The sequence below is a fragment of the Monodelphis domestica genome, chromosome 8 (genome assembly GCF_027887165.1).
Source record: "Monodelphis domestica isolate mMonDom1 chromosome 8, mMonDom1.pri, whole genome shotgun sequence".
Taxonomy (NCBI): domain Eukaryota; kingdom Metazoa; phylum Chordata; class Mammalia; order Didelphimorphia; family Didelphidae; genus Monodelphis; species Monodelphis domestica.
In genome coordinates, this window is record NC_077234.1 from 30610991 (window position 1) to 30633950 (window position 22960).

Below are 22960 nucleotides of genomic sequence, written 5' to 3' on the forward strand. Positions count from 1 at the left end.
AGAGAGAGAGAGAGAGAGAGAGAGAGAGAGAGAGAGAGAGAGAGAGAGAGAGAGAGAGAGAGACAGGAGAGAGAGAGAGAGAGAGAGAGAGAGAGAGAGAGAGAGAGAGAGAGAAGGAAGGAATGAAGCAAGGAAGGAAGGAAGGAAGGAAGGAAGGAAGGAAGGAAGGAAGGAAGGAAGGAAGGAAGGAAGGAAGGAAGAGAGAGGGGTGAGAAGAAAGAAAGAAAGAAAGAAAGAAAGAAAGAAAGAAAGAAAGAAAGAAAGAAAGAAAGAAAGAAAGAAAGAAAGAAAGAAAGAAAGAAAGAAAGAAAGAAAGAAAGAAAGAAAGAAAGAAAGAAAGAAAGAAAGAAAGAAAGAAAGAAAGAAAGAAAGAAAGAAAGAAAGAAAGAAAGAAAGAAAGAAAGAGGAAAAAGAAGGAGGAAGGGACAGAGGGAGGAAGGAAAGATGGATTTACCCATTTTACAGATGAGAAAACAAAGACAGAGGTTAAATATCTTCCTCAGGGTCACACAGACAGTAAGTATCTAAGGTTATATTCAATCTCAGGTCTTCCTGATTCTACTTTGTCACATAGCTGCCTAAAGAACTTTGAATTCTTACCATGTGAAGAAGAGTCTTATGAAACTGGAACTATTTTAGTTTGTAGAAGGGAGGACTGAGGAACATGATGACTGACTTTAGGCATTTGAAAGATGTGGAAGAAAGATTAGGTTTGTTCTTTCAGGCAAAGCTAGAAGCAATGGAAGGCATCAAAAATCATATTTAACGTAAAGAAAAGCTTCATCGTCAAATCTTTGCAAAAAGTTACCTTGTGGGACCATGCTAACTCTAGAAGTGGTAGCTTCTCCATTCAATGTAGGTATTTTATTTCAACAAAGTCTACATGACCATTTAATCACCAGATATTATACAATAGATTCATATTCAGGTAGAGACTGGACTAGTTAAGGCACTTAAATCCTTTTTACTTCTGAAAGGTTCTGTGATTCAAATATCATCCTTGATGTCAGACTGAATTGTTATAAGGAATACAGACACCAATGAAAATAGAAACCTTAAAGTAATGCAGAAATACTTGTCATTGTTCATAAGTTCATATAGGCTGGTTTGCCCTAATGCAAGAACTTTTTAGGGCCATTCAGAACCCACTAAAGCATTGAGAGTGATCATTATCATCATGGCTGTGATGATGAATGATGTCAATAGCTAGAATTGAAGTTTTCAAAGCACTTTGTAGATGTTAATAATTCTGATTCTCCCTACATTTTTTATAAAGGGCCACAGACATAGCAAATCCTTCATTTGCTTATTTCCCCAAGATTCTGAAATTTCAGCCCCACTCAGTAGCCCTCCTTGGCCAGAGATGAATTTCAAGATTCAGGATTCGTGACTGTCACACTGGAGATGACCTCCATGTTAAATAGTTCTTGTGCCTCTACTTTTCTGTGGAGTATGTTGCTTTTTCCTCCCTCCAAAGTTTTCCTGTCTTCCTCCCAGCAGGGAGTGGGCACCCAAGGCTTTGTTGGAGTCTACTCAGGTTACTCTGTTGTTATGCTAATAATCCTCTTTTCTTTGTTTCCTCCAAGGGATTGAAATGGAAATTGTCAATAGCTGTGAACAGAACAATGGGGGCTGCTCTCATCACTGTGAGCACTCAACTGGTGGGCCCCGTTGTTCTTGTAACCATGGACACCGTCTTGATATGGATGGAAAAACATGCAAAGGTAATCTATGGCAAACACCATCTTCATTTCGAAGTTGCCCTGAATTCATTTATCCTTTCCATCCCTTATTACAGACCACTTTACTGTGCCCTGCATCATTCTAGCTGCAAAGGTGAGTGGATTGAATAAAAGCTCTGGCTACTGGTCCAATGCACAAGAAAGTCCACTTGGAGGCTTAATTAATGATCCAATCCTTAATTTGAAGGGATTTTTTTTAATAAAGTGAACTGAATATACATATAATCGTAGGCAAGTAGAACTGAGAAGTTCCAAAAGTTTGAACAAATCAATGTGATGTGTGAGCCAGTTTAATCCAGACTTGGGTTCTAGCCTTAGCTTCTTTGTTAACTAGCTCTATGACCCTGGGTGATTCACATCAGCTCTCTGAGTCCAATTTCCTTAACAGGAAAATGAAGAGGCTGCTGCTAGAAGCTCTCCAAGGCTCCTTCCAGCTCTCCTATCTCCAACAACTCCATGGCACTAATATACCAGAAAATAGGAACTCAGCTAAGCACTGAGCATGGATCCTCAGCTTGTTAATGGCTTGCTGTAAATTTTAAGCTTTGCTATGGAAGGCAGCTGTGCTCAAAAAGGACATTTATAGAAGTATTCTTCTCAGCTCTCTCCCTCTCTCCGTATGTCAGTGTTGCTTTCAATAGGAAAGAGTCTTCAAGTATTACCAGAAATGATGTAATTTGAGACAACTCAAGGACAGCTGAGACTAGGAAAGGAAATTCCACTGTAAGCATGCTTCAGGGATGAAATATTCAATCTAGTGCTACTGAGAGGAACCGATTTCTACTGAATATGGGAAATGATGGAGACCTAACCAGGTTAGTCTCAGCTCCAGTTCCACCTGAGAAAGAATATCCATATCCTTAAAGAGAAAATCCTTAATAATGCCGTTGTCAAATCTTATTCCTGCTAGCTTAGTTTCACAATGTCCACCATGACTGCTATCCCCACACAAAATTCAAAGATGTTTTTTATTTGTCTTTGGTCATTTTTCAGTCTTGTCCAACTCTTCATGAAACTCTTTGGGGATTTCTTGGCAAAGACTGTGGAATCATCTGCTATTTCCTTCTCCAACTTATTTTACAGATGAGGAAACTGAGGCAGAATTAAGTGATTTGTCCAACAGCACCCAGCTAGGAAGTGTCTGAGGTCAGATTTGAACTCAGGAAGATGAATCTTTCTGACTCCAGATCTGGTGCCCTACCCGCTGCACCACCTAAGTGCCCTGACATTCTTTTAATACCTAATGTTAATTGAATTGGAAACAATTTATTTTGAATAGGTTTTTTAAGTGTCACAATCACTATTTGATCGATTTGGAAACAATTAGGAGTACCACTAAATTATAGCTGAGAATCATTTCTCTGAAGTAGAAGATTGTGCTTTTAGCATTTGGATGAAATGCTTATTCTGTAGGAGGGACTCTTGCTTTATGCAGGTTTCAGAAATTTTCTGATCCTGAAAATGATGCTGCATAATAATCCTACATTGTATGTGGTATTATATTACATCAAAAGTCTGGATTCTATTTCCTCTCAAAAGTGATCGCTTTTATGACTTTCTTTCTATATAGTCACAAAATATTTAGAACTTTCTCTCTTATACAGGGAAATCTATCAACATACAGGGAGTTGGTACGCAATAGCCAGAAGAACACTTAGTTCATGAACAGAAAAACCATGTTCAAATCACATCTCTGTTACTCACTGCCTATGTGATTTGGGGTAGAATGACTATCCTGCGTGAGCCTCACTTTCTTCATGTATAAGTTAGGGATAGTCTTAGCAGCTAGATGGTGAAGTGAATAGAGTCCAAAATAAGAAAGACTCTATTCTGTCTCAGATAGTTATTAGCTCTGTGCCCCTAGATAAGTAAATTATCCTGTCTTGTCCCGATTTTTCTCACTTGTAAAAGAATTAATGTTAAAATTGAGTGCAATAATGAATTTTAAGCATGGCAACCCATCTAAGTTTTCTAAAGGCTCTGCATTTTCATGGCATATACTTATATATGTAGATAATCTCCCCTCTACCCAATAGTTTATAATCTTTTTGAGAAGAGGAACTGTGTAATTTTTGTTGCATACCTCTAGAACCTATTTTAATGCCTGGCTCATATTTGATGCCTAATAAATGCTTTGATTGATTGGTTAGTTAACAGTAGTAAGACCTAATGAGTTGCCTAATGGAGATTAGGTGACTTGCCCACATTCCCTTAGGATTTGAACCTAGGTGCAGCTAGGTGGCTTAGTGGATGGAGAGTTGGATTCGGAGTTAGAAAGAGCAGAGTTCAAATCCAATCTCAGACCCTTACTAGCTATGTGATCCTGAGAAAGTCACTTAACTCTGCCTCAATTTCCCTATGTAATCCTGAGAAAGTCACTTAACTTTGCTTCAATTTCCTCATCTGTAAAATAAGCTGGAGAAGGAAATGGCAAATCTTTCCAGTATCTTTGCCAAGAAAACTTTGAATGGAATTACAAAGAGTAGGACAAGACTGAATAACAACAAAAACAATATCTAACTCCCAGTTAAGCCCTTTATCCACCACACCTTTAAAAGTTGGGAATTTACAGCTATTATTATAGGAAAATATGTAAATTGGCAATTTTCTTCTGTTCACCCTCTCTGAGTCCCACTAAACTTGAACTCGGCTGAGCTTATTCTTTAAAACCTACAACTTGGCTTGGATTCTTATTGGTCTTTGAAAAGTAGAGTTCAGTAAAGCTCTTGTTTGCTGCTAGGAAAAATAGCATCTGCCAGGGTCAAAATGCAGAAATTGCATATTTATAAGATTTCAACAGTCAACACAACAAAGTCATATTGTTTATTACTCAAGTTTATTTTATTTTCAAGAATAAATACCATCCATATCCAAAGCCCAAACATTCATTAAAGTAAATGCAATGATTAGTTTGAAGTGTACACACTTTGCTTATTTGTCTGAAAATAGGTTAAGGCCACAGATGTTTTCTGGAAATGCTTGTGCATAGAGTGAAATTAAGAATTTTCCTTTTAGCTTGTTTCAGTATTAAATGCTTTTAAAGTCTGTGTATTAGATAATCATGCCTGGCAAACAAAACAGAAGTAGGCGTCAAATGGCCCTGTCAGTTTTAGCCAATTGCCAGGCCAATTAAGGTCATTTAGAACTATTTGAAATGCAGTTAAAAAGGGATGGGGGGAGCTAACATTAATGCAAATATCACATTCCACTAATCTGTGACAGACAGCGTGTATTAATAACCCTTTTGATTACATGAACTCTTAATCTGGAGACCACAAAGTTTTAAAAATATATTTTGATAACTAATTCGCTATCATTGTCTTCCTTTGCAGCATATTTTGTTTTTATATTTTCAAATACTCTTCTTTAAAGGTATCTAGAGGCTTAGCCAGATTGCCAGAAGGATCCGTGACACAAGGAAGATGAAGAATCCTTGTTTTCAAAGATATTTGTGAGATACTAACATTAGATTTTACCCTAAAATTTTGTAATTATGTTAAGAAAGCCCATAGCCTTTAACCTAAAGAGATCACCATTAAGCAGATGAATCAGAGGTCAATGATAGAAAGAAGAATCTCACATAATCCAAAATATTTAACAAGCCCTTTTGTAGAATCAAAGAATCAGAGAAAAGTAGAGTCCCATCAATTGGGAAATAGCTAAAGAAATGGTGCAACAATGTATAGAACATTGCTGTGTTTCTTAAAACAGTGAATATGATGAATACAAGGAAGGCTCAAGTAAAGTAATCAAAAACAGGGTAATATGACCGTTGCTAACATGAATGCAGTGTTTTAAAATTAGCAAGGCTCTTTACATAAATGACTAAAAATTGGATCCTCAAGACGACTATGTGAACTAGTGATTTATTATCATCCCCGTTGTGAACTTGGAAGCTACTCAACCTTAATTAGACATACTTAAGGGGAAGATAAAGTTCTAAACTCCTGATTGAACAATGAAGGTACTTAACTCATACCTTATAGTGAAGCTAAAACTTAAGCTAAGCCTACTTTTAGATCTAATACAAAAAGGGTGTTAAGTACCTATAAAGGTTAAATTAATCACAAAACAGTCAAGTAACTCACAAAAGGTAAACTTAACAAGAAGTGTGAAGCACCTCAGAAAATATAATCTAACCAGAGAAGGTGAGAACTAAAGAGTGGATAATCTAATAAAAGAAGGTGAGAACTAAAGAATAGGCAGTCCTGGAAAAAGTGTCTACGGTGATTGGTAGACGTGAAAATTTAGACAAGAGAAAATGTCTTTAAAAGGAGGTTAGAAAGGTCAGTTCAGAAAATTTGGACTTCAGTTCCGTTCAGGATTGGAACTCAGCCTGGAGGATCTCCCTCAGACAGCTTCCTTGAGATGGTCTCTTGGTGAATGATAAGACTGACTCCCTTTCCCTTAGGCTCAGGGAGGCCACTTTGGCCAAGGCCTTTAACTACTGCCTGGCTCAGCCTGAGCCAGAGCAGTTTAAATTAATTCTTTCTCTTTCTCTCTCTCTTCTTTCCTTAATTCCTTCTCTCTATATTAATTAAAATCACCATAATTTGCAGCTGACTTGAATATTTTATTATTTAGGAATTTTCTGTGGTGACCAATTATTTAGATTTCAAGTCACAAAGCTAAAATATCCTTACACCATTTTACAATAGAGGGAACTGAGGATGATTGATTTGAAATGACTTGCCCAGGGTCACATAATTTATTGTTGTTTGAGTTAGAATTTGAACTGAGGTTTTCCTGATTCTAAGATCCTGAAGCACTCTATTGACATGAGAGCTATTTAACTACACAATGATTAGAATTATGTAAGCACATGAGGAACAAGAATAATTCAATCTGAATTGATTACTCTGTAAGCAGAGTGACCAAGTTTGGACTCAGAGAAGATAGGCATGTGTTTCTCTCCCTTCTTGGCAGGGGTAGTGAGTTCTAGGTATGGCACTTTGCATAGAATGTTGGGTTGGATGGATGAGTTGGCTGTTCTGATAGACTTATTCTTTTTCTTTTCCTTTTTTGCTGTGTAAGATTAAAATTAATTTCCAGTAACTCCAAGTATAATATTTTATAAGATTTATTACTAATAATCACTTGAAATAGAAGAAATAAAAGAAACTAGAAAGCCTAACTAAAACACATGGGTAAAATCCTCCTGCCTGGCTCTCACCCAACTTCCACAAATTATCTTTCTGGGAGAAGACAAAGATGGGGAGGAGCTACACAAAAATATATCCTTCCTATGATAGCACATAAAGTAATACATAACTGGGATGCTGGGAAAGAGAGTCCCTGGAGAGCAAAATCCTAAGACACAATTGTTATTATAGTCTTTCTAGATGGTAAGGGGAGTTGGATAAATTGGGAAATTCAGGAACGATATCTTTTAAAAATCAGTCAACCAGGATTTACTACGCACCTATTTTGTGCCTAGCATAGTGCCTGACACATAATAGATGTTTTATAAATGCTTTACCTCTCCCTCAATCTGCAAGGGCAGGACTGGACATTAGGAATAGAAAGACAAAAAAGGTAACAATCACTGGCCTATAGTTGCTTGCATTTTATCTTCAGAGACATGGACATACCAGAGTAAATACAGAATAACTTTAAAATAAATGCAAGGTATCTAGAGAGAGAATACACTCATCATTGAGGTAATGTGGAAAGTCATCAAGTAAAAGAAGGTACATAAGCTGCTCCATGAAAGAAGAATTGGAAGTGAGGAGGAAATTGATCTCAAGCATGAAGTATGGCCAGGCAAAAAAGGCATGGAAGATGGGGTGTGATGTAGGAGACACAGCACATGGCCAGTTTTGAGGGCAGTGGAGTATGGGAAGAGAAACACTTCATTCTATATATTCTATATTCTATATATATAGGTTGGAGCCAAGTTGTATGGGCTTTGAAAGTCAAAGATGGGTTTCTATGGAATCCCAAAGGTAAGAGGAATGTATCAAGTAGGGGGGTGATATGACCAGACCTGGGCTCAAGGAAAATCACTCCAGAAGCAGTATGGAGGATTGACTAGGGGGGGGAGAGACTTGAATCAGGAAACACAATTAGTATCTCATTGAAATAGTCCAAGTGAGACAAGGTGAGGGGCTGAAACAAGGTGGTGATGGTGAGAGAGTAAAGAGAAAGGGAATGATGGGAGAAATGTAGTGAAGGGATAAAAGCTTGGCAACTGACTGACTATGTGGGTGAGGTGGAGGGATAATTCAAGGATATCCCTGAGATACTGGAAGATTGGAGGAGAGATGATAATGATGTTTTTGGAAGTGTTGACAAATGTCAGCCTGGTGATGACTCAGATCTAAATCAATGAAGGCCAGATCAAGTGCATTATTTCCTAATTTGATGAAGCAACCGATCTGTGTACCTGAGAAGAGAGAAACTTTCATCATGAATGTATGATGATCTGAAATGTTAGAAGACCATAAAGAAACCTTAGTGGTGCTAAAGTGGACAATAAAGGGGGATATAATGGGATCAGAGTAAAAATAGGGGAAAATGATGAGAAGTTTTTGGTTGTTGCCCTCAACAATCCATTGAGGTGAAATATGAGCAAGGAAATAGATAACATCTAGAATATTACAAGGTAGTCCTACTGGTGACATTTGAAGGAGAAAGAACACTTTGCGTCCAAATGACCCACATTAATCAATTTCATGGTGACCCCTAACCTGGATTGATTGATTTCATTTTCTTCCTTTCCTTTCTCTTCCTGAGTTTTCTAATGTCGGTACCCTTTCCAAGGTTAATTGCAATAGTGACCTTTTACATCTGTGGTTGCTCATCTAGTTAACATTCAAAGGGATTTTGTAAACTCAGCATTGACAGTCCACCCCCAACCCAGTAGCTCAACCAGGGTTCAAGGGAGCCAAGGACTTGATTCCAGCCACCCTAGTTACAAGCAAATATTTCTCCACTCTCAATGGAGCAGTGAGTGAAATGACTGTATTGCATTCTTGGAAATTACCCATATACCACCTCTCATCAAAGGTTTCAAAAACCTAAAATATACAAAACACTTCCTAAATAAAGGTTTTTATATTTTGGTGTTTGTAGACTGGGAACATGGGAAGAGCTCATGTTAAATTAGGGGACTTGGGCTCACATTTGGCTTTGGGGGTCATCTTGGGAAACTGCCATTTTCTCATTGTTAATATGAGATGGGATGAATTAGGTAACCAGGTTTATCTTTAATTTCTACTTTCCCTAAACCTGCTAGTGAGATTACACATAGCCAAATAAACAAGTGAAAAAGAAACTATTTTCCAATCCCTGGACCTTAGAGTACCAAAAGCTACATAAGATGTTAAATCTTAAAGAATCCCCTCTACAGTATTCAATCTTAACTTAATGACCAATAATGGAAAACTCACTACCACCTTAGGGAGCCCATTTCAATTTTGGAAACCTCTCATTGTTAGGCATTATTTCTTCCTTACTTAAATTTCAACCTTTTGAATTCAGAAACATAGAATATTAAATTTAATGCTAAAAAGGATCTTAGAAATATTCCAATTCAACCACTTCATTTGACAGATGAGAAAAAGTAGCAAAGTAGCAAATCACTTGCCCAGGGTTATACAACCAGTAAGTATCAGAGATTAGATTTGAACCCAGATCTTATAAAATTCCAAGTTAGGCTTTTAATTTTCTTCTTTATGCTGTTAACCACTGATCTTAGATCTGCCCATCAGGACCAAACAGAAATATATCTTATCTCTCTTCTGTGTGGCAGTCATTCAATTATTTAAAAAAAAAAAAGCTCTGATCTATCCCCTAACTCTTTTCATGTGCTGATGAAAAAAATCTCCATTCTTTCCCTCATTACTAAGGTGGTCTGAATTTTAGACCCTTCATTGACCTGGTTGCCCTTCTCTTGGCACTCTCCAGCTTTTGAATGTCCTTTTAAGATTCTCTTGCCTACAGCTGAACACTATTCCTGATGTGTTCTAACCAGGACAGAGGACAATGGGAATGTGACCTTTTTGTCACTGGAAGCTATGCCTCTCTTAATATAGTCTAAGAAGCACCTTAGATTTCTTTGCTGCCACATCGCACTATTGACTCAAATTAAATTTGCCGTCCCTGAAAATCCCCAGATCTTTTTTTCCCTCAGACAGTCTGCTATCTACTCATGCCTCACTCATATTGTGCTCATGAAGGTGACTTTTTAACCTATGTAAGATTACATTTATCCCTATTAAGGTTTCTTTTAATTAGATTCAGCCCAATATTCTAGTCTTCGCTGATCTTTCACAATTCTGGCTCTCCATCCACTGTGCTTGCTATTGTTCCCAGCTTGGTGTCACCTGTAAATTTTGTATATGTGTTTTGGTACTCATGTTATTGATAAAAATACTAAATAGCATGAAAGCCCTGGGGCACTCCATTGGAAAACTGCTTCTATTTGTACTTCTCTTACCGAAGATTTGTCAATCACAGTACATGCTTACCTGAGCAAAATGTCAAAGAACTATACAATATATCTTAGTGGGTTATTTATTGAGGGATGTGGTTTCAAATATGTGATCTTGTCAAATCCTTGACTTGACAGGTCCCATCATGACATAAATGACCACTCAATGGAAATATCCATACAAGAATTGGTCTTATTCTCCTTGTTTTTTTCTAATTTCCAATACCCATTCCACAAATCTCTTTAATAAAAACCAAACATTGGGCTTTGTATGCAATGATGTTGTTGTCATTGACTCATGTCAATCTGACAAAAAATTTCTGGAGTTGTTTGCCATTTTTTTCCTCCATTCATTTTATAGATGAGGAAACTGAGGCAAACATACTTGAATGACTTTCCCTGGGTCACATAGCTAGAAGTGTCTGAGGCCATATTTAAAAGATGAGCCCTCCTGACTCTAGACCTATTGGTCCACCTCCCTGATGTAAACCTTAAAATTTCTCAGACTTATGAATGTTGGAAATTTCCCCATTGGGGAATCTTCTACTTAAAAAAAATTCCCAACAGATGGTGAGAACTCTACTTGAGTGTGGGGGCTCCTAGCTATGGGAGTGTCCCTGCTCCACCCTACTTAAGACTGCTTTAGGACAGAAAACTGTTTGCTAAACAATGAAAGTACTTTGATCCATGCTTATGGAAGGGACAGGAAGTTCTTTGAGTCATGACTGTTTTAGAATTGATACAATGGGATACTAAGTACCTATAAAGGTGGGGCAACTTATAAACTACTTAAACCTAAAAGGGTGATAACTTATTCAGAGGTTTTTTCTTAATGAAATTTGTCAACACAGCAGCATTTTTTCCTGACTTACTAAAGAGATTAAAACTACTCAGCTGTGAATTCAAAATGGGTGGTCCTTTAGAAACATCTACAGTGATTGGTAGATGTAAGGACTTAGGGGAGGTGACAGAGGAGATTTTGCCCTTAAAAATAAGAGCTCAGAGAAGAGCAAAAAAGATCTCAATTTCTGACTCTCATTCTGGAGGAGAGCTCCTTGAGAAGCTCCTCTGAGGGGCTCTGTCCCTCTGGGGTAGGAGCTCTGGAGGGTCTTGAGAGAGGCCCTTTGAAACAATCTCTGGCTGGAAGACTCTTTGAGGAAGGACACTGGCCTGGTGTCACTAGTATCCTTGTTTAGTCAGACCATGTGGTGAGTGCTAAAAAACTGACTGATTTCTCTTTTACGACTCAGGTCTAGGCCATATTGGCTTGAGGCCCTTCCTACTTATTCCTTTCTTACTCTCTCTCTCCTTCTTTGATTACTCATTGTATTGTTAATTAAAATCTCTATAAAACCCAATTGACTTGGGTATTTGAATAATTGGGAATATTTCCCTGGCGACCACCTTATATTTGATTTTAAAACCCAAGACACTGTAGTGAAACATATTTCTGTGGTCAAATTTACTCACCCTCTCTTATATCTATCACAATTTATATCTTCCACTATTTTAGTCACTACATTTTAAGACCTCAACCATTTTAAATCTCACACTGATCTTATTGTATGCAAGAGAAGCTTCATAAATGTTGACAAATTGAATTAAATTAGATGCTCTCTGTAAGGACTACCATTACATATTGTAATAGAAAGGATACTGAGGAGATATTTCTATTTGTAATAAATGAGATACTCTGGCTTGACTAGAGAGATACCAGGGAAAACCTGAAGGTGCCTAGTTGTAATGGAGATAGAGATACTTCTGAGAGATAGAGAGATACTACTGGAGGGGATACTCTGAGGTTGCCTATTGATCACTACTGATGGCTAATAGATCAAAATATTCCCTACCCTCCACCCTTCACCTCCAAGTTTTCCACCCATGCCCTCCTGCCTCCCTCCCCATCCCCCCCCATTAGTCAGCCACCTTTCTATGTAATTCAAAGGTGAACTGTGAGGTTTAGAGAAGATACCTTTTCCCTCTTTCTCAGGTAAGGAGGTTTATTGGGAAAAACAGGACAAGGATGGAAATTGAGGTGAGATGGATAGGGTTGTCCCTAATCTATAAGGAGGGTTAGGAGGATTTTGGGAAATGTCAATCTTATCACAGCTGTGACACAAAAACCTGTCGGGTAGACGGGAGGACAACTGTTTAATTTTCTTTCTTCTTCCTTCAAACTAAAATCTCAAATATACAATCAGTTCTTCACACTCTAAGACACCAACAAAAGTTAATTTCTTCTCAACCTAGCTCCAGAAGCCTCCCCCCACCCCAAGGGTCCTTCAGCCTAGGACAGAAGCTAACAGAGGTCCAGTTCAGAGCTTCTTCCCCCTTCAGTCTGGCTTGACTCTCCAACTGAGTTTCCTGGGAACATTCCATTTGGAATATTCTTTCTTGATTGACAGCTGAGGTCCTTTACTCTTTGTCCCGCATGCATGAAATTTTCTCTTCCTTCATGCCTCTTCCACAATATTCAAGAGGCAAGAGGATTGATCTTCATCAAATTATATATGCTTCCATAAGTGCCTTTCATTAGAGAAGAGAGAACTGTAATTTCACTGATAATGTAGAAATTTCTTCACTAGAAAATTCCCTCTACCAAACAGATCTGCAATTTTTATTTTTATTTGAAATTAATTAATTAATTGAGAATATTTTAATTAATTGAGAATATTTTTCCATGGTTACCTGATTGATGTTCTTCCCCCCCCTTCTCCCACCCCGCTATAGCCAACAAGCAATTCCACTAGATTTTACATGTGTCATTGATCAAGACCTATTTCCACATAATTAATATTTGCATTAGGATGGTCACTTAGAATCTACATCCCCAATCATATCCCCATTGAACCATGTGATCAAGCAGTTGTTTTCTTCTGCATTTTTGCTCCCACAGTTCTTTCTCTAGATGTGGATAGCATCTTTCTCATGAGTCCCTCAGAATTGTCCTGGGTCATTGCATTACTGCTAGTACATAAGTCCATGACATTCGATTATGCCACAGTGTATCAGTCTCTGTGTACAATGTTCTCCTGGTTCTGCTCCTTTCACTCTAGGAGTATCAATTTCTGGAGGTCATTACAGTTCACATGGAATTCCTCCAGTTCATTATTCCTTTCAGCACAATAGTATTCCATCCCCATCAGATACCCCAATTTGTTCAGCCATTTCCCAATTGATGGGCATCCCCTCGTTTTCCAATTTTTGGCCACCACAAAGAGCGCAGCTATGAATATTCTTGTACAAGTCTTTTTCCTTATTATCTCTTTGGGGTACAAACCCAGCAGTGCTATGGCTGGATCATAAGATATCTGCAATTATTAGACTGAGAACTGCCTCAGACAAAGAGAGGTTATGTTGCTTGCTCAGGAACACACTGTAAGTACTGGTATCCCTTCCACATCACAATCCACCCCATCTCAGTTTTGATATATCATGGGTCAGCATAAAAAATTAAATAGGAATTTTTGGAAAGCCATAGATGATTTATGAAGGCCAGTAGATGACAGAGAAAAAGTTTATAAACTCAGAAATGCATAAAATATATGCATAGTATTATATAATATAAGGCATTTTATATCTTAATACCATAAATATATACAATTTATTTTTTTAAGTTAAACTACTTAACCTAATTTTACAATAAGATACTGTAAATACTCTATCAAAGAAAAAAATCCAGACTTCTTCTCTAGTTTTAAGGGAAGGCCAAAAATTTTTACAAGTATTTTCAAGATTTAGGGGGGAGATGCCCCAACCCCTGCAAATATGAAAGGGATACTTGTATTGCCAAAGGTAGGATTTGAACACAGGTCATCGTGTTGGCTCAGTGGATAGAGCACTGAGTTTTGAATCAGGAATACTCACCTTCATGAGTTAAAATTCAGCCTTCATATATTTAGTAACTGTCTGATCCTGGGAAAGTCATTTAATTTTGTGCCTTAGTCCCTCATCTGCAAAATGAGCTGGAGAAAGAAATGGCAAACTCTTCCAATATTATTGCCAAGAAAACCCCAAATGGGGTCATGAAGAGTTGGATATGACTGAAACAATTCAATAATAATGATCTCAGGGTTTTTAGCATAATCCTTTATCTAGTAAGCCACACTATCTGATATAAGCTTAATAGAAATCATATTTATTGAGAAGCCAGACTAACATGAGGAACAAATGAGTTAAAGCTCCTTTTCTTGGGACATGATTACTGCTTCCTCTTTTCCTGGTGACCCTGGCTCTTTGAACCCTTGTAATACACTAGTCCTAACAGTGAATTCTTATTCTGAGTATCTGAAAAAAAATATCAGGAAGAACTTTGAATCTGGACTCCCCAGATGTGGGTTCAAACACCAGATCTGCCTCGTCTGAGGAAAAAGTGCCATGGCATAGAAAAAAGCATCAAATTCCAAGTCAGGGGAGTCAAATCTGAATCCAGGCTCTATTACATGCTCTTTGTAAGACTTGAGGAAGATCATCTCTGGACGTTAGTTTCTCCATCAAAAAATGAATGATTTGGAATAGGTGATCTCTAAGCTCCCTTCTAGCTCTAAATTGGTGACTCGAGTTGGAAAACTTGGGATCCAGTTTACTCCTGACACTGATTATCTATATGACCTAGGACAAGAAAATGAAGATACTTGACTAGATCACCAATAAAGATTCTTCTAGTTTAGAATCTTAGATTCCAGAACCTCGTAGCATGAAAAGCTACCCTTATCAGCTGTCTGGAATCTTATCATTCCAATTTTGCATTTTTTCAGAATGTCCTTCAGTTCTGTGTGCGTGTGTGTTTATCTCATCAGGTTGTTCATCAATTAAAGGGCAGGAAGACCTCTTTCCTTATGTTAAAAATAAGCATGGAACCATTTAAATACTAAATGAATAAATCAATTCAGTGTACAAAAGCTATGGGGGATCCAGACAGGGGACTTCTCCCCTTCTGTACACATTCTGAACATCAGGAAAATTGAAATGATCTTGCAATGATTTTATCTAATAATGTTGCCCATCATTCTACAATTTACCTGAATGCTGAACAACAGAAATGACCCCCTTTTTTTCCCCTTTCAGACCTTGATGAGTGTGAAAGTGGACAAGCGTGCTGTTCCCAGCTCTGCATCAACTATTTGGGAGGCTACGAATGTGATTGCAAGACAGGATTTCAGCTCAGTCCTGATGGCTGTGGGTGTGATGGTAAATATCTGGGATTTGTCTTCAAGTGATTGGCGTGGCGTGCCTACACTACAATAGGGGATGTGTGGAGCGAGAAGGGGATACATCTTGTTCAGTAAACCATAATCCTTTTCACTTGACTTGATTAAAGGAACTTTGACAACATGCAGGCAAAGAGCTGTGAATGGGGTGATGCAAAAGGTCGCAACTTGTAGAAATCACCAGTGTGAGCATCCAGAGTAGTTTATTGATATAATCTTTAGTTACTCAAGAGATTTCTATTATAGCATGGGCTGCCTGAAATGAGGAGGCACCAAAGTAATGGAGAGACAGGGTTGGACAGTGGTTAGAGTCAAGTTGAAAACATATAAATCTCATGGCTAGAATTCACTGGCACTCTGAGCCTGAATTTTCCCATATGAGAAATGGATAGAATAATACTAATTGCAAATATCTCACAGAATTAACTTTTTTTTATTTTAACTTAAAAATGTTAAGTGCTTTGAAATTTTAAAGAGTTTTCTAGATACATAGGTGTTATTTTTATAACAGAAAGAGTACTAAATTCCATAGAAGAGCTGAGCAGATCATTTAATCCTTCTTATTATTCATTTCTTCATACATAGAATAGGCATAATAATACCTGGACTACCTATATCCCGGGGCCCTAAGACAGGCCACGTGAACTCTAAAAGTTATAAAACTGTGAGTGGTTATTATAATGGCCCATAATAGAAGTCAGGAGCATCGGCTCCCATTGATCCATTCACAGCCCATCCTCCCCCTATTTTGTCATCTACCACATTTAAATGACAAATGCTTTTTTAAAGAAATGCTAGTTTTATAGCTTTCTAATGAGTATTTGGTCAAAATAACTCATTTTGCTCTTGGATTATGTCTAAATTGTATCTGAAGAGATCATTTTAGATGAGTTTGAATGAATAGAGCAGAGTTAATTTAGTTTTCTTTAATTTCACTACCAATACCTTATGTAATTCATTGTTGTGGGATTGGTTGTTGCCTTTTTAATTTGTGAAAGCTTGCATTAAAGGAGACGGTGTTTTTCATCTTTTGGTTATTATTGCTATTATTTTGACTCATAAAAGTTTTCTTGAAATTGAAATAAGGATTAGATGATCTACATCTGTACCAATAGCAGTTAAAATTATATTAAAGCTCCAAATGCTGCAGAGAAAATAGCTTTTCTTTATTCAGTGTAATGAATTCCTAAATTCTCTTGATACTGAGATGCTCTGCTTTATATAACTGAGCTGTCCAATCTCCAAACACCAAAAAAAGGAAGGGATATAAAAGAATACCCTTTTTGTTTTGCAAGGCGCACATTCTAAAAGTGGTGGCGTATATTAACATTGACCAAATTCCAACCAAACACTGGGTCCAGTGAATTAGGGGCTTAAAAATCTGAATTTCATGGACCATCTGTTCATCAGGCGGATGAGCCAAAGGGAAGATTACATAGCCATGCGTGTACACACTGGTGTATATATACCATAATTGGGAATGCTTCAGCTCTCCGAGACCATCTTAAAGGATTAGCCTCCAGTCCCCTTCTAAACTACTCCTCCCATAGGTGACAGACTTCCCCAAAGTCCCCGCTCAGACTTTTACACTGATTTTCATTACTCCTATTAAAAGAATTAGATTCTGCCAGGAAATTTTTGGTTATCTTACTCATAAGCAACTTAAGGCAATTGCCAGTTAGCTTTGTGATTTCAAAAAATCCAGACAAAACTTCCGACCAAATGGATCAATCCCTGGATTTACAGAATGATATTTAAAGTGCAAGGGCACGCTCTTTCCTTTGGGAGGCTACAAAAAGACACTGGCATTCAATGGTGCACCTCCTTGCTAACTTCAAGTAGTAAAGACTTTGTCTGACCTAGAGGAATGTAGCCGCCCATACAACAGAAGAGTTCAGTCTAGAATGATAACCTGACTAACCACTGGATAGCCCATAGATCCTGAGAGTTGAATGGCTTTATACTGAGATAGACAAAGGCTCACTAACCAGCCTTAATAGTCATAACATCTCAGCTACCTTTGAGTATATTGGTCACAGGGATTGAGAGAATTCCTTTGGAGGTAGGTGTTCTAATGATAGCTATTCACTAGTTATTTTTTTGTGTCCTGATCTTCCTTTGCAAAGAAAGGGATTGGATCAAGATGCCGCTGTCATAGCAGAATGATGTGACATTTCTTTTTAATAGCTCATGGTTCCTTAATGAATTAATGCTTTGTGGGGTAAGAATCTGGATCTGTGATTTCATTTGCTTTGGGAAACCACTGGTGCGCAAACTCCTTCCACCATGTTGATTGGCATCTCATATATAATTTCTAGTCTTAGAGCTGAGACCCAACAAAAGATTAATTGGTTTGACAGAATTCATAAAGCTAGCTAGCACATGTCAGAGAAAGGACTTGAATCCAGATCTTAATGACTTGAAGGCAGCCCTCTTAAGAACAACAACAACAACTAAGGAAATCAACTTACAACCTAAAATAATGCATCCTGCAGAGCTCATCCCAATTAACCATTCTATTTTACATCCTGCAAAGTATCTCACAGACTGGGACATTTTTGTAGGATGTACATTATAAACCTTCATCAACTGAGGCAGCAGTTAGTTCTGAGATACCGGGAAGTTTGTGTCCCCAGAAGAGCAATGAATTTGCCAAGTTGATAAAGGTAGCATTGGTAGTCTGTGCTGGAGAAAAGTGGTCCTGACTGGGAATTCATCTTGGCTTTATTTTGTGTCAGAGCACCCTATGTAAGATGGAACAATGATCATGGTTATGCCTTTCAGTCCAAAAGCTCTTTTTCCCCAAGTCAACGCCCAGGAGGATGCCTTGTGTTCTCTCTCTTTTTCAGATGTGGATGAGTGTCTGGATGACAGTACCGACTGTGACCAGCTCTGTGTTAATTCTTTGGGATCATATGAATGTCTCTGTGAGGAAGGTTACCAAATTGATAGTAACAGAAAAATGTGCATCCGTAAGTTACTATGAGGGTATTTCCTTTTTTTAAACCATATTTCAACTACTTAGAATTGTTTCTCCTTTCTGGGGGACAGAAGAATGCAATTTCCTTCTCAGTCCATCCTTCAAATCTTTCTTTTTTTTCAAAACTAGAACTATTTTTCTCCTCTCTTTGTCCTCTTTCTATTGCAATTTTACCTTTGTGTTCATGGCTTCTAACCTTTCTTTGTGATTGTCTATTTGAATTGGCCTTGCTCAAAGAATTTTCCCTTTTCACTACCCCCTGCTAGTGTGTGTAGTTCAAACTTCTCATTTCTCTCATCCATTCTGTCTCAATTCTACACACATATATACATACCCACCTCCTATCATCCTTGCCTTTTCCCTATGAAGGATGGAAATGCTCAGTCATTTTCCTCTTTGGTTTTAGCTTTAGATGAGGATGAATTTGAGGAGAAAGAAGAACTTGAAGTTGTGAGGTTCCCAGATCTTCACTACAGGAGACCTTCTCATCTGCTTAATTATGCTGTTTCTTCAAATCCCAATTATGAAGATGATGGTGGACCAGAGGAAAGAGATATCCTAGGAGAATTCACTGTTTTACACAAAGTGGGTAAGTGAAAAGAAACCACTCAGATTTGTTGTTCTTTCCTTTCTTTTTTTGAAAATTCATTTAAGATTAATGAGAAAGATGGTCAGAATAGTGGGTTTCCTCAATCCTCTGGAAACCCCTAAAAGTAAAAAAGATATAGAAATGATGTGCCACGGCTAAACTGACAAGATAAAAAAGAAAAAGAAAAAACTGTTTGGGGTTAAAAAACATGAAATACTATCAGTGAATTAATAAACTATGAGATTCAGTTAGTTAACTTACTATGTTGAGAGCCTGGTCTAGGGATGAGAAGTCCTAGATTCAAATATGGCATTAGACACTTTCATGCTGCATGGTCCTGGGCCAAGTCACTCAATCCCTGTTGCCTAGCCCTTACCTAGATTCCTCTGCTTTGAAACTAATACACAGTATTGATTCTAAAACAGAAGGTAAGAGTTTTAGTCCCTGCCCTCAAGGAGTTCACAGTCTAATATCGGACAATTACTCTTAGAGCTCCCATTCATCTCTCTCTCTCCCAACCCCTACACAACTCACTCAACATATTATATGTATGTATGCATTTATATATGTGTGTGCATGTGTATATACATACAAACATATGCCTGTGTGTGGGCATATATGTACCCATTTTTTAAATACCCCAAACTAATCATTCTTGTATAATACCAAATTCTTTGAAAGCCTTGAATGTAGAGTTTCAGAAGCAATTCTATAAAATAAGCTTTTGAGGTTAATAGAATCAGAGGAAGAGCTGGATCCATTAGAATGTAAGTTCTTTGAGGGAAGAGATGGCATTTTGCAGCTCTTTGAGTCTCCAGATCTTAGAGTAGTGTCTGGCACATAATAAAAGTCTAATAAATGTGGTCAATTGACAGAGACATTTGGGTTTCATTGATATGGAGAAGGCTATTCCAATGGAATGTAGCTGTGTACCTACTAGAAGAAAAGGGAGGTTTTCTTTGGGATTTTCCCTTCCTACTGAATCATATAGTTCTTGGCTTAGAAAGGTCAATAAAGACATTTTTGTTGGTTGTTTAATTCATTAATTGATTGATGTTTTATCTATCTGGGGAATAGACTTATGAGCTCGCTAACCTAATTTTTATCATTCTAGTCTGTCTACATGATACTTTCGGACATGACTGTAGTTTGGTGTGTGAAGACTGTATGAATGGAGGCGAGTGCAATGAGGAAAAGAGCGGCTGTCTCTGCCCAGCTGGCTGGGGTGGCATCCTCTGTAATGAAAGTGAGTACATGATGCTGATTCAAAGTAAGTGTGTAGGGAGGGATTGTCAGATAGATGAAAGATGCTATGTTTAGGACTACAAAGACAAAATATGGCATTGTCTTTCCATTCAAGGAGCTTGGAATAAGTATGAATTCTAGGATCAGACAGCCCCAATTCAAATCCTGACTTTTGAATCCTTTTTCCGCTTTGGTCTGATACCTTTACATCCCTGAATTTCCATTTCCTTCTCTGTAAGATAAAATGGTTAGACAGAATGACTTTTCAAGTCCTTTCCAGCCCTCCATTTATGATCTTATATATTTACCAGGAAGAGGGTCAATAACAATATATAGATCTAAATTTCAACTTAAAATTAGAAGGGTTTGTTTCTACATTTCTTAGGAAACTTATCAAATTAGATTGTTGTTTTATTTAAGTATCATATTTATTCATCAGCTATAAAAGTTAATAAAGAATTCTTGTATTCGAAAGGCTTTCAAAATTCCTTCCGTTTATATGAGGTTTTCATTCCTGGCAAGACATCCCCCTTAACAAAGGAAATAAAACTTGCCTCTCCAAAGATATTTGGATATTTTGTATCTATATATTCAGAAATACACATATGTAAATGATTATATAGACATAAAATAGAACTGTATTTCTTTCTTGAGATCATCCCATCATGATAAAATATGCTGGCTAAAATAACAAACATTAAACAAAACAACCCCTTTTCTATGAGTATAAATAAAAATATTTTTTTTCAGTATAAATTTGTTTGTTACCTTTAATTTTCCACATTTATCCTTCTATCCCTCCACTCCTTACAATAGAGAAGGAATCATTTGATAAAATGTTGAAAACAAATATAATAAATTAAATTAAATAATTTAAATTTATTATTAAATTTATTTTTATTTATTTAATATTAAATTATTAAATTTAAATGTAAATTAATTAAAAATTAAAAATTAAACATAATATGAATATATTGTAAATATGAATAAATCATATTTATAAACTATATCACATTGAAGATATATTTAAAGAAATGAAATGTCTCAGCTCTAAAATGGGGATAATAAAGTAACTACATCACTGGGTTGTTGTTAGGATCAAGTGAAATAATAATTGTGAAGTCCTTGGCATAGTGCCTGGATCATAGTAGGTATTTAATAAATATTTATCCCTCCTTGCCCCTCAACAGATATGAGAAATTAAATGCAAAGGACATTTTATTTTATTCTTTAAAGGACTACTTCATTTTGACTTTTATAATTTTTATTATATTATATATTTTCTAATTTATAATATAATTTATTATTTTATTATTATAAAACATTATTTATTTTTGGTTTTAGCCCCCCAACTGTGGCTTCAAAGGGCAGACCTCTTGTCTCAAATTTTAAAATTCAAAATGTAATATGAAGGAAATAAGCAAGCATGTTTATTAAGTACCTGATTGTGCCAGGTACTGTGCTAAGTGCTTTATAAATACAATCCTTCAAGTGACAAATGTTGGAGGGGATGTGGCAAAATTGGGACACTAATGCATTATTGGTGGAATTGTGAATAGGTCCAACCATTCTGGAAGGTAATTTTTAACTATGCACAAAGGGAGCTAAAAGACTGTCTGCCCTTTGATCTAGCCATATCACTACTAGGTTTGTACCCCAAAGAGATAATAAGGAAAAAGACCTGTACAAGAATATTCATAGCTGCACTCTTTGTGGTGGCAAAAAATAAAATGGAAAATGAGGGGCTGCCCTTTAATTTGGGAATGGCTGAACAAATTGTGGTTTATGTTGGTGATGGAATACTATTGTGCTCAAAGGAATAATAAAGTGGAGGAATTCCATGTGAACTGGAACGACCTTCAGGAAGTGATGCAGAGAGAGAGGAGCAGAGCCAGGAGAACATTGTACACAGAGACTGATACACTGTGGTACAATCGAATGTAATGGACTATTCTACTAGCAGCAATGCAATGACCCAGTACAACTTATGGAAAAAAAAATGCTCTCCACATCCAGAGAATGAACTGTGGGAGCAGAAATGCAGAAGAAAGACATGTGATTGATCTTATAACTCAATCGGGATATGATTAAGATTTGAAGTTAAAAGATCACTCTGCTATAAATATGAATAACAGGTTTTGAACAATGATACATGTATAATACAGTAAAACTGCTTGTCAGCTCCTGGAGTGGGGGAGGGAAGCAGAGGATCATGAATCATGCAACCATGGAAATAAATAACCATCTAAATATAAATAAAAATTTAAATAAAAATAAAAACCATCTAAATAAAATAAATAAATAAATGACATCCTTCAAAAGGTAGTAAGTATTTTAAAAACAAGATAACTGAGAAAAACAATGAGTAAGTAGCTTGCTCTGAGTCACACAGTTAGTAGTAGTCTGCGGTGAGTTTGAACTCTAGACTTTTTGATTCCAGATTTAGTACTCTGGTTGGTGGTTAATTAAGAGGCAGTCTTGGTATCAGGAAGTCCTAGGTTCAAGCCTTGTCTCCAATATAATCAGGCTAGATGACCCTGGGCAGTTCATCTTCCTCTCAATGCCCCAAGCTCCTTTCTAAAGCTGTAAGTGCCAAATTGTTGCCCTTTAGAGAAGCAGCAAGTAGGGTTTGCGTATGTGTGTATATGTGCCGATTTTTGTACATGTTGTGCGCCAATTAGATTGTAAGCTCCTTAAGGTTGACAACTGTTTCTGCTTTTTTCTTTGTATAACCTCAATGTGGCATGGTGCCTATCATGC

The 22960-nt window shown here is 37.1% G+C and overlaps 1 protein-coding gene across 2 annotated transcripts in view; it reads left to right on the forward strand.

Moving 5' to 3' along the window:
• Positions 1-22960, forward strand: part of LOC100616966 (EGF-like and EMI domain-containing protein 1) — a 787120-nt gene that overhangs the window by 592175 nt on the left and 171985 nt on the right. For both annotated transcript variants that reach the window (XM_007502250.2, XM_056807813.1), the window contains 5 exons: positions 1587-1724; positions 15244-15366; positions 18236-18358; positions 18773-18955; positions 20070-20201. In XM_007502250.2, coding sequence (XP_007502312.1) covers positions 1587-1724; positions 15244-15366; positions 18236-18358; positions 18773-18955; positions 20070-20201 — 699 coding nt within the window. The remainder of the gene's footprint in view (positions 1-1586; positions 1725-15243; positions 15367-18235; positions 18359-18772; positions 18956-20069; positions 20202-22960) is intronic.